We start from the raw sequence: 13,075 nt of genomic DNA, 5'->3' as shown, positions 1-13,075 counted from the left end.
GTCTATTTTTGGTCCCTAAATCAATCATATATCTTGCAGTTAATTGCAAATTAGTGATTGATTGCTAATTTGATCCTTGAAACAAGATAGTTAATCTCATTTGCTACAGCTTACATTGATCTATCAGTTGTAAAATTGCAACAGAATATTTGCAATTGATCGCAAATATTTTCTTGCAACACCCCCTATGACTCGTCTACGGTAGATTCGGGTCAGTATGGTATGTACAGAAGGGAAACAATTAATTGCTTCTTGTCTGGTTCTTCTCCATTTTTACATTGATTTTCAACTTTAATTTTCTCAAGATTTTCTGATCTGTTAATCATCCATCCTGGCGCACACTCATTGACACGGATATTATTAACCATATCGACTTGACGAAGTGGAATAATTTTAAATAATATATTCATATTCATGCTAAGGGTACGGGAATTCTTATTCTAATCGTGCTCGTACAAGAAATAGTCTATAGATGAGCGGTGCAAAAATAGCATGAATTGTTCAGATTATGGTACAAGCATGAAATTTGGCTGACAGGTAGAGTAAATAGTGCTGAACATTTTTAGAAGTGGGTGCCAACCTGATCTCTCCTCGTATAGCAACATTTGCTAGGTAACATATTTACCTTAGCAACCACCATTTTGGGGGTATTATCTTCATTTTAAAAACTACATTTTGATTTCTAAGCGCCTATTTTACAATCACATATGAAGAAACATTCCAACCATGTATGGCAACAGCTGCGAAGCAACATATTTCCCATAGCAACTATAGATAACATTCCTGAATACAACATCTGGACATAATGTTTGAATGAAAGTGGGTAAGAAAATTGGTCAAAGTATGAAACGTGGGATTAAAAATATCTCATATGCCTTAAAAGTTCAGAGGCATTCCAAATAATAATAATAATGTCTGCAAAAAAATCGTATCTAGGTAACAAACCTAATTTCGATGTACATAATTTTGTTATTTTTTTCTTCCCATATACGGCACAGCAAACACACAGACAAAAATCATCACTGGGTCATTGAATGTGCTTATTATTTAATAATTATATAGGATCTCTCCTGTTGTGAAACTACGACAAGGTATTGTAGTGGATGTAGCATGAAACACTGGTAAAGACACTGAACTTTGAGGGCAAAGGAAAGCTGAAATGTTATTGATATGAACTAATCGCTTCCAATTAAATGACAAAGCTCCATTGGGAAGTAATGCCCACATACTTGCTTGTCAGTAAAGTTTTGATATTATTGACTAACTTGAGTAGCATGAAGCAGTGACTGCATGTGCATTGTATAGCATGGACAGTAGACCGGAAACAGCCTCAAGCATCGTTGACTGTACTTGCATTACCTGTGAATATGTAACGAAGCAGTACATTTGGTGATTATACAAAAAAATATCTTGAGAGAAATGATTATCTTTGTAATTGCAATGCAAATGTGTTGGTATAGCTTCCAACCTGCTTGAGATGACCTCTTTCATCATTTTTGCCCATTATATTTGAGCATCTTTTTCAAAAACAAATTATTCTAATCCCAAGTTTACTTAGATTTAGAAGAAATTGCCACTGTATGTATCTTTTTTTTATTGTTGTAATGCTAAGCATTTAAGTCATTTACATAATTTTCAGATATTTTGCAATAGATAATGAAAAATAGATAACTGGATAATGAATAGATAGTGAAGAAAAATAAATTATTTACTATAATGTACAACTGTACAGTTTCCAATAGCTTGGGACTTCTGGTACAATTCTAGCGAATGGATCGAACGTATACATTTAATGTGTCGCACATGCCTTCTCAAAGCTGGGCATAGGCCTATATTTAGTCCAAAATTTAGGTTAAGACTGTCTGGATTAATTATAAGTAAGGGAAAGCAAAACCACTGTGAAGCATGAATTATGCTCGACAAAGAATATCAGAGGCAACAGAGGAATACATCAAGAAAGTTAAAGTCATCATCCTCTTTGGTGAGACAATGACTTGTTCATCAATCAAAGTGTAAGAGACATTTCTCTCCATAAGGATATTATATAAGGTGATAGTGCCATCAGCAGAATCATTTCCATGTGAGTTGGACCAAGGATTGATAAACCATAGGGTTATTGAACTTTTTAAAAATGTGGTTTTCTTTTTTAAACCCAGATACAGCCCGCCAAATGACTTTTTGGTATCCCTCTTCAAATTGTATTTGCTCACTCATGCCTGAATGAGAAATAATCTAAGTAAGATGGAAGAGGAGATTCTAAGCTTTACAAAGTAGGTTATTTGTCTATTGTATTTGTGATTAAGTTATGATAAATCATCGGTAAATCTCGGTTTCGTTTTTTGTGGGACGCACTGTATAATAACTTGCATAAAGGAGACTCCTATAGGGCCCCTTTTGGAAAATACATAGTCACAAATTTCCAGAATGTCAACGGTTTCTAGACTTTTAATGCTCGATGATGACCTAAAAGATCTTGGAGGACTATGCGCAGCTGACTGTCACCAACGTATGTGAAGCACTTGTGATATCAGATTGGCTGGACGTGATCCGTACTCGGCCACAGAACAGTAGCATGAAGTTCTGATATGCTTCTTTCTTCCATATGCCTCCAATACTTCTTTGCATGTCCAACCAAGGAGGTTCCTTGGGTTTATTTAATGAAATTATGGAAATACAAGCATTGTTTCGAGGGAACATAACTTTTTTTACTTCTTGACCATTGTTTGTGATTAAGGTATCAAATAAAATAGCAGATATTGAACTCTTTAGGCATGTGATTTTCTTTTTGAAATTCAGATACCTCCCGCCAAATGAGTTTTTGGTATCCTTTCTTCAAATTGTTTTTGCTCACTCATGCATGAATGAGGAATAATCTAAGTAATATCAGATGAAAGAGGAGATACTAAGCTTTACATTGGTAGGTCATTTGTCGATTGTATTTGTGATTAAGATATGATAAATCATCGCTTAATCTCGGTTTCGTTTTTTCTGGGACGCACTGTACATACATGAACGACTAATGGTCCAAATCAGCTCTAACATAATCTTTCACGTCACGATGGATCCCGGAGCCGCGCAGGATTGATCCAAGTAAAAGCATCTGGAGACGGAACAGACAAGTCAAAATCAACTCCTGCATGTGGCATTAGGTCCGGGAACGGAATGAAGAGCTAATATGATCTTCATTGCAGGCTACGGTAAACCAAGTCAGAGTGTGCATGTTGGCTTTCAAGAGAACGGCTAATTAACAAGGGATAAAGTGATATCCAGGCACTCATTTGCAAATTACCTTCTGGCGAGAATTTGGTGTTTTAAATAATTTCAAACTTAGTTGAGTGGACTCAATCAATTATTTGCCGTCATTCTTTCATTTCTCCAAGATCAGATATATTTAGGTTGTAAGCACACATGACCTCCTGGTGAGCTCTTGTAACCGCTTCTACAAGAGTGACCTCTTGTTAAATGTTGATTTTGTGGAATTCTTTCCATGGCCATTTGTAGGTATTATACAGGATCTTAAAGGAGATTCCTAGGGCCCCTCTTGAAAAATACATAGTCACAAATTTCCAGAATGTCAACGGTTTCTAGACTTTTAATGCTCGATGATGCAAATGTCGATCAATTCTACCTCAACTGTCAATCCTCAAGAGACGACAAGAACACACATCGAAACGTCGAGATTGGGTGGTCCTTTTCAGGACCAAAACTTGCTCAAGAAAGATACATGGTGTACCGTGAAACCTACTACACTATTCTTCTTCGCCATGGAAACCTTCAGAAGTTACATCAATGGTCGATCTTTTACATATGTTTAGGTTAATCCATAATAATTATGGTTTCCAAATGGAGAAAGATTGGTGTTAATTAAGGTGATTTTTTAACATGCAACAAGTATTATTATACCAATAAAATGGAACCCATAAACATCGTCTTTAGAAATATAATAATAATAATAATGTAGGGTATTTATATTGCGCACATATCAAATTCAATTCAAATTCAATTCAAATTCATTTATTTCACTTCCATCAAACAAAAACAAATTGTATACCATATATAAAACATAAATATTTGTATCCGTTGCAAACAAAATTAATTATACATATGTAGTGAAAAAAAAAAACACTTAGACGATTTGGGCAACACATTGTAGGTTTTAAATATATATACTATTTTTCAATAGAAATTAAATTAAGATGGAAATGGAGGGACCCACTAAAAAGCAATGCTTGTACAATGTGGGCCCCTCAAGAAATAGATAACACAACAAATAACAAAATAACAAAGTATAAATACAGATAATCAAATGAGAAAAGAATGAATAAATGAGAGGGAAATACTCACAAAATAAATACAAAGTAATAAAAAATATACAGTTTGGTGAAGGACAAAGCAACCCGTCCTAAAAATATCTACCCTTCCCACCCCCCCCCAGAAAAACTTGAGAAGAAAAAAAAAAGGGGAGAATGCCCTGAGAAGATGGATGGGTGCTGCTGTACGTAGATAGAACACATGCCGTCGTGGACTCAAGCAAACTGGATTCAATGATGTGTATAAGAGGAGAAAAAATATATAAAATAACCTGGAAAGAATATAATGCACGAAAAATGTGATTGATGCCGTTAAACAAATAACCGGTAGGAAGGCGGATAAGCGGACTGGAGAGGAGAAAATAGAGGAGAGGATAGACACAATAATGAGCACATCTGAGAAGGACTTGTGTCAGATTTTTTTAATAAAAAAAAGGATAATAATTTTATGTTTTAATTTTAGTTTAAAGTAATAATGATGATGACTTGACATAATAATGATGATGACTTGACAGAAATGATGAATTAAAATTAATTTGGGAGTATATTATAAGGTTTTAATAGAGATAATTTGAATTTAGTCTTAAAAGAGTTCAAAGATTTTGCATTTGTTATATCATTATGAAGTGAGTTCCATAACTTCGGTCCATCGTATATAAATGTGTTCTGAGCCCGCAAAGTTCTTAAAAGTGGTAAATGAAATTCACCCAATCGCCTTGTTGGATAGTTGTGAATGGATTGATTTTTTGGAAACATTGAATTGAATACATTTGGGAGGTTGTTGTTGTTATAGTTATACATAAACTGACCGAGATTAAACAAATATAAGTCCTTAATTTTCAATATTCTATGTTAAAAAAATAATGGGTCAGTATGAGACAAATATGCCGTGTGACATATAATACGTAGAGACTTCTTTTGTAATAGGAGTAATTTGTCTAAGAGTGTTTGTTGTGTGTTACCCCACGCTAAAATTCCATAATTTAAATAAGGCAATATAAGGGATGAATATAATGTAAGCAGGGACGATAATGGTAAACAAAATTTAAGCTTGTTAATTATACCAATGTTGCGTGAAATAGTTTTACATATGTTATCTATGTGAAATTTCCATGAGAGCTTATTATCGACTGTTATTCCAAGAAACTTAATATGGGATACATTTTCCAAGGGAGTTCCATCCAAAATAATATCAACAGGAAGTGTATTTATGGAGTTGCTAAACAACATGTATTTTGTTTTTTGAAGATTTAGTGACAATTTATTTGCTCTTATCCATTCGGTGACATTTTCTAGTTCAGAGTTGATTATATTAGCAAGGTGAAGAGGATTTTTATGTGAAAAAAATAAGTTAGAGTCGTCCGCAAAGAGAATGAAAGAAAGAACGTCTGATGATCTACAAAAATCATTAATATAAACTATAAACAAAATCGGGCCTAAAATACTACCCTGGGGAACTCCACAATTATTTTTTTTCATTTGAGAATTGCAACCGTTTAAAAAGACATATTGCTTCCTATTCAAGAGGTAGCTTGAACATATCCATATGTGATATGAACCATATCATGAAGTAGTTAAATTTTTGCAAGGTTTTACGTTTTATAAGCATTTATCAGTACTTCTATGATTTACACACATCAATAATCTTACAATAAGACCTTTAACCATTGGTTGGTACAGAAAACATGTTACTTAGCATCTGGTACTTCGCACGGGCGTGTATACATGGTATAATTATTGTTCGTGGGTTGTTGTGATTAATGTATTAATGCTTTAATAGAAAAGGTGTGGCTCATAGACATTATGATCGTGAAAAAACATACCCTATAAGAATTGGTTAATGTGGAAAAATTTACCTAGCAACCGTTGCTATGGTGCTCATTGGGTCTATATGGAAACATTCATCGCATGAGGAATCTATGGGCCAGATTTAATTTCTGATCTATTCTGAGTAAATTATATTGATCATATTGATCTGAACTATGATAAACAATTTGTAGCTATGGAAAAGGGTCCCTTAGAAACCGTTGCTATGAACAAATGGATTAAAACTGTTGTGATACGAAGGAACATGCTTTAGATTACAATTTATGTGAAATATCGCTCGTGAAAATGTTACTCAAGTCCAAATATACTCAGTTACTAAAGTAAATATGTTACATGCAACCGTTGCTATATTTGGTAAACTCACGTTGGCACCCCCTGCTAAAAATGTTTAAAATAACCTACCTTTGTGCCAGTTTTCATGCTTGTACCATTTTCTGAACATTTTGTTTCACCAATCACCTAGACTAAAAGAGCCAAGTTATGGAAACACCAACTGAATCGATAGACACCAATGGCTTCACTGTCGACGATGATTTTGTGGCTTGGAATGCGGGAAGCATCGAAAATAGCGCCTTTGTTCGCACGATGTACGGCTTGATCGCCTTCTCTGGTATTACGGGTAACGCCCTCGTGTGTTTCGTTCTCCTACGAATCCCTTCACTCCGTACTCGAACCAGTCAATTCATCATCAATCTGGCCATCAATGACCTCGTGACAGCCGTCTTCGTCATTCCGTTGCATCTGTTTCCGAACTTTCCACCTGCCCCGTCCGGTTTCGCGGGCCAGCTGTACTGTCGTCTTTTCATCTCCAAGTCTCTGCTCTGGGCTTCTATCGTCGCATCGGGTTTGAGTCTTATCGCCGTCACAACAGAGCGTTATGTCGCCGTTGTTCACCCCGTTCGGTACAAGTTCTACTTCACAACCAGACTGACCATCATCTTTGTCGTTGCATGCTGGGTGTTTTCTCTGATTTTGGCTTCGTATCACATGGCGTCCTTTTATCCCTCCGACGGAATCTGTGTATTCGTCCCTCTCCGGAGCCCGGTTCATTCGATGGTAAGTAAACTGCCTAGCTATTCTTTTGGAAGAACGTCCACTGCTCGAAACCCAACACAACTAACCCTCATCCTGCTGAATCAGCACCTGGATATAGATTAGCTGTCTGGGGTTTCTGATGTAAATTTGAAAAGAAAAAAAAAAGGGGGGGGGGGTTAACTACAAAATGAAGGTAATTTTGGTTAAATTTTTACTTTTTTACACATCTTTCAAAATACCTTGGGGTGCTGCCTATGGAGAATAACACACTCAGCACCCCCGCTTCCCAGGGCCATGTTACTTAAAGGCTTAGATGAGAACAATAATATAAGTACTAGAGGTAGAATTCGGTAGAAGTAGAAGTATTAGCAATGTCACTTAATACTTTCAGTGCTATTTATACCAAATTATCATAGAGCTTGTATATAGTTGGGAGAAACAGAGGGGGATTTTCTAGTTTCAGACAAAAAAGTAGTCATCCCTGTGTCAAAGAATGAACGAATATAATGGAAAAGGAAAGAGTGATGAAAAAGATAAGACCACAAAGACGGCCAACCGGACGGAATGTCGAACGGAACTTTAATAATAATAATGATAATAACGCAGTTCTTACAGCTCATATCACATTAAAGATATAATATCAAAGGACGTAGATCCTATTTTGTGTATATCTTCGGAAGAAAGAAAACATTTCAAGAGACAATTAACATTTCAGAAGTCGAAATGATGTTTAAGAGTTAAAGGTCAAGTCCACCCCAGAAAAATTTTGATTTCAATAAATAGAGAAAAATCAAACTAGCATAATGTTGAAAATTTCATCAAAATCGGATGTAAAATATGTAAGTTATATGGCATTTTAAAGTTTCGCTTATTTTTCACAAAACAGTGATATGCACAACTCAGTGACATGCAAATGAGCCAGTCGGTGATGTCGATCACTCACTATTTCTTTTGTTTTTTATTGTTTAAATTATACAATATTTCATTTTTTACAAATTTGACAATGCGGACTAATATTAAACAATGCTAATTCCACGTGTTCAGAGAGGAATTAATCGTTGTTTCACTTGACAATGAGAAGAGAAAATTAGAATATCTCATATTTCATGTAATAAAATACAAAAGAAATAGTGAGTGGATGACGTCATCAGTCTCCTCATTTGTACACCGACCAGGATGTGCATATAACTGTTTTGTGAAATTAAGCGAAAATTTGAAATGTCATAAATTTCTCATTTTACATCCGATTTTGATGAAATTTTCAGCGTTATGCTTGTTGGATTTTTCTCTTTTTATTCAAACCAATCTTTTGTTGGGTTGGACTTGTCCTTTAAGAATCATTTTCCCGGGAATCTCGGAAAAGCTATGATATAATAAGTATGTTATTTCGGACGTCCATGATGTATTTCATCCGGACGCCAAGTCTAGTTAAGTATACTGCAAAACGAGTAATGATACATTATTTTAGTGGTCATCTCTATATTGCGGCCACCTGTCTATAGTGGGCTAAAAGCGAATGCCATGGAGGCAGATCGTGTGTATGTAAGATGATTCCCTTAGGTGTGCACTCCCGGGTGTGCACTCTAAAAAGTTTTACCCAATATTGGTCATAATGGGAACATGCATGTTGGTTGGGTAAATTAATATATTATTTTGTAAATTTTGCGCCATGTTGCGTTGAAATAGCCCAATATCGGGTAAAAAATAACCAGCAAACATGCATGTTCCCTTTCTATCAAATATTGGGTAAAATTTTACTCAGTGTTTTTAGAGTGTGGTTGTACATGCAGGATTCTCTCTAATTGTGTTTTATTTTAAAGAGGATTTTCCTCAAACTCTAAACGCAACTGGCCAACACCATATCCGCCTTGAACCAGACTGAATAACGCATATTTTTGTGCAAACGCCAAAACACGAAAAAAACACAAGTTTATCGCCGAAAACTTAGTTTTTAGCGATAAACATAGTTGTTTGATAAACTTAGTTTTTCTCTTGAAAAGCAGAGTTTCTTGAAAAACTAAATTTTTCGACTGGTAAACAGAGTTTTTCTAGATAAACTGAGTTTTTCAAGTGATAAACTTAGTTTATCGGCGAAAAACTGAGTTTATCGCAAAAACTAGGTTTTTCAAGCGATAAACTCAGTTTTTCAATTTCGAACAACTAAGTTTTTCAATTTCGATAAACTCAGTTTATCGAAAAACTAAGTTTATAACTTGAAAAACCTAGTTTATCGAAATTCGAAAAACTTAGTTTATCGGCGATAAACTAGGTTTTTTAAGTAATCAACTGAGTTTTTCGAATCCGATAAACTGAGATTTTCGAATTGAAAAACTAAGTTTATCGAAATTGAAAAACCTAGTTTATCGAAATTCGAAAAACTTAGTTTATCGGCGATAAACTAGGTTTTTCAAGTGATAAACTTAGTTTTTCGATTTCGATAAACTGAGAAACTCAGTTTTTCGCCGATAAACTAAGTTTATCACTTGAAAAACTCAATTTATCTAGAAAAACTCTGTTTATCAGTCGAAAATCCTATTTTATCGAAATACTGCTTCTCGAATTCGATAAACTGAGTTTTTCAAATCGAAATACCTAGTTTATCGAATTCGAAAAACCTAGTTTATCGAATTTGAAAAACTTAGTTTATCGGCGATAAACTAGGTTTTTCAAGTGATAAACTTATTTTTTTTTAATCTGATAAACTGAGTTTTTCGAAATGAAAAACTAAGTTTACCGAAATTGAAAAACCTAGTTTATCGGCGATAAACTAGGTTTTTCGAGTGATAAACTTAGTTTTTCGATTTCGATAAACTAAGTTTTTCAAATTGAAAAACTTAGTTTATCAAAAGTGAAAACCCCAGTTTTTCGAAAGTGAAAAACTGAGTTTATCAAAAATCAAAATTGAACAACAAAGTTTATCGCTTGAAAAACCTAGTTTTTCACCGATAAATTCAGTTTTTCGCCGAAAAACTAGGTTTTTCGGCGATAAATTGAGTTTATCGCCTTTATCATGTTTATTGGGCAAATGGCTTGCCTTAAACACATACCCCGGCCATAAATATGGTATCAAATCATATGTGAGAAGAGACTCTTTCAAGTCATATATAATGATTATGCGTTTGTGATGTGTTTTTTCCCCTAAATTGTGGATTGGTGAGGTGTCAAGTTTTGTTTTACTCAAACGGTATATCAAAGTCACCTGTGTAAACCGTGATTATGTCATTTCATTTTTGCTGCTTATCCTGAAATTTTCAGCAACTATTCTAAGCAGTCATGATCTTTTTATTCGATTGTCTTTACATTCTCAGATCTTGGGAGTGTTTCTCTTCATGTTTATGTATGCCCTGCCCATTATAATCAACCTTGTGCTTCAGACCCGTGCCATCATTGCACTACGGAAGCAGGCCAAATCAATGAGCAGCGGTGATGCACAAGCAGGTTAGTTTGGTAACGTTGGACCCTATATTCTGGGATCAGGAAGAAGATTTTGTTTTATCATTTTACTAAATGAATGAACGAATATAGGAGTGAGTGAATGGATAAAGGCATTTTACGCCTTCTTCCATGTACATACATTACATATTATATTTACATTCATTGTTATATTTCTGTATTACTGATTTGGTTATCTTATATGAAATTGGATGTAACCTATGTGTCAATCGGAAGAAAATAAGTATTGACTTGAATTGAAATTAATTGAATTGAATGAATGAACGAATAATTTAATGAATGAATGAATGAATAAATAAATAAATTAACTAATAACACTGAGCTCAGTGGTTTTCCTCTCTTCGTCTCGGCTTTGCTGTTGTCACCGTTGCCGGGATTTATTGCAGGCCATATAGAGTTGGGTTCCAAATATCGAATCTGGAAATTGAATTTTAGGCATAGCCTAACTCCCAGCCAGAATATGTTGTCATGCTATGCATACACAAGTGATGACCTTTTTATTTTGCTTGTCAAATTTTCCTGCAATAAAATGACCGGCATTTTGTAGTGAAAAACCTCAATTTTTTGCTTTTAAAAATGTCCATCTACAAAAATGCCCCCCCCCCTTTGGAAAACCCATGATCTGCCACTGTCTGTACTCAGTAAATTAAAACATTGTTTCATAGATTTGTATCTTTAACCCATGAAAATCTTAAATATAGGTGGTGAGACCGGGATCAAGAAGGACCGATGGCAATTGAGAGCAGCAGACGAGATGCAGAAGACACTCTTGATCGTCGTTTTGGTTTACGCATTATGCTGGGGACCCAACCATTTCCTCTTTCTTGCCTTCACATTCGGTGCACCCGTCGACTTCGCATCTCAGTACTACCACTTTACGGTCATCATCGCCCTCTTCAACTCCTGTGTGAATCCATTTATTTACGTCTTCAAGAACAAGTCATTTCAAAGGGGGGTTCGTCAGGCTCTCCTGCTTGGAGGGACAACAGTTCATCCCCTAGGGTCGGGGAGCGGAACAGGGACTGGTGGTACATCTGACAGGGGTACGGGATCAACCAATGTGTAGATTCGTCGCTACTTTCCTCAAAGTTCGACCGTCAAACGGTGAAAGTTCTCTAAAAGAAAATAATGGTACAAGGATTTTAGTTAGGAAAATTTTTTACTTAGATTAGGGAAGTTTATCAAATAATATGAACTTGTTAGATACGAGTCTAGTAGATCAAGATTATCAACGTGGGATCAACGTATTACATTCGTCTTTAATTGCAAAACAAAGAATCTGTTCTTAACCTCAGCTCAATGTAAATACAGTGAGGGCAATGGGGCAATCTTACGTCAGTATACCGTGGCTTTGTGAATTAGCACGCTCGTATATCTGTGCACTTATTACATTCAGTACCATTTTGTTTCGTTTTATTTTATACCAGAGAAACAAGAACAAAGATGAAATATTTAAAAAGGGGACAAAGAGTAGAAAAAATAATAAAATGTTAAAAATAAAAAAATGAGAAAGGAAAATAGAAAAATTTGAATAAAAAGAAGGAAAGGAAAAGGAAAAGGGAAAAGAAATTACAAAAGAATTGAAAAATACTTAAAGAGAAAAGAAAATCAATAATAATAATAATAGTAATAGATGACTATAGCGCATAATATTCAACAGAATCTCTATGCGCTTTACATACAAGTAATTTAGTCTCATACCAGTCTGAACTTAGAATAAGTAACATAAATATTAAATGAAAACTTAACAAACTAACATTATTATACACCTTTCAAAATAGTTTAACATGAGAACAAGTATGTTTTTAACGATTTGAGGAAGATGGAAGTACAAGTAATGGCCCGTAGATAGGTATGATCCACAATTGAACTTGTGAGACATTGCTGGTACAGTTAATAAATTCTGGCTAGAAGAGCGGAAAATTCTTCATGAGACATAATCAGTAATCAGATCAGACAGAGATGTCGACTTTCTAACTAATGTTGAATGACATAAATCCAGAATCTTGAAAGCAATTATCTTCTGTACAGGCAACCAACATGACCAATGCAAGTGTGACGACAAGGGCGTTTCAGGATCTTGACCTTGAGCACTAATTCTGGCTGCGCTGTATTGCATTATATAAAGTTTCTTAAAACATCTTTTTTTCAGACAGGCCATATAATGTGAATAGCTAAAGTCAATTCTGGATGAAACAAAAGCGTGAATCAACGTTTCAGAGGTCTTTTTACACAAGTAATTCCGAATTTTTGCAGTTCTTCTCAATGAACACATTGCAGATTGATTCATGAACCTAACATGTTCTTTTAATTAAAGGTGTTGAAGCCCTTGTTGATTGCTTTGGTTATAGCATGTACATTCGACCCATCTTCTTTAATACAAGCTGGGGTCAAAGCAGGATCAAACCTAGATGAAAAAGGAACCGCTCCAGTCTTTTGTGGGTTGATTT

General features: G+C 35.0%; 1 protein-coding gene across 1 annotated transcript; it reads left to right on the top strand.

Annotated features, from left to right (window-relative positions):
• The first annotated feature begins 5,906 nt into the window (after positions 1-5,906).
• LOC135153291 (pyroglutamylated RF-amide peptide receptor-like) lies at positions 5,907-12,099 on the top strand. The gene is made up of 3 exons (XM_064095817.1): positions 5,907-7,193; positions 10,481-10,610; positions 11,327-12,099. The coding sequence occupies exons 1-3, from the start codon at positions 6,618-6,620 to the stop codon at positions 11,689-11,691; spliced, it is 1,071 nt and encodes a 356-aa protein (XP_063951887.1). The 5' UTR covers positions 5,907-6,617; the 3' UTR covers positions 11,692-12,099.
• Positions 12,100-13,075: the final 976 nt, after the last annotated feature.

The sequence above is a fragment of the Lytechinus pictus genome, chromosome 2, assembly GCF_037042905.1.
Source record: "Lytechinus pictus isolate F3 Inbred chromosome 2, Lp3.0, whole genome shotgun sequence".
In the NCBI taxonomy this organism is placed as follows: Eukaryota; Metazoa; Echinodermata; class Echinoidea; order Temnopleuroida; family Toxopneustidae; genus Lytechinus; species Lytechinus pictus.
The sequence above is the reverse complement of the archived record's forward strand: the minus strand, read 5'-3'. Positions and strand labels throughout refer to the sequence as shown.

Coding starts and splice junctions, on each gene's coding strand:
- LOC135153291 (XM_064095817.1), top strand. CDS start 6,618: ATGGAAACACCAACTGAATCGATAGACACCAATGGCTTCACTGTCGAC. Junction 7,194..10,480: donor GGAGCCCGGTTCATTCGATG/GTAAGTAAACTG, acceptor TTACATTCTCAG/ATCTTGGGAGTGTTTCTCTT. Junction 10,611..11,326: donor CAGCGGTGATGCACAAGCAG/GTTAGTTTGGTA, acceptor TCTTAAATATAG/GTGGTGAGACCGGGATCAAG.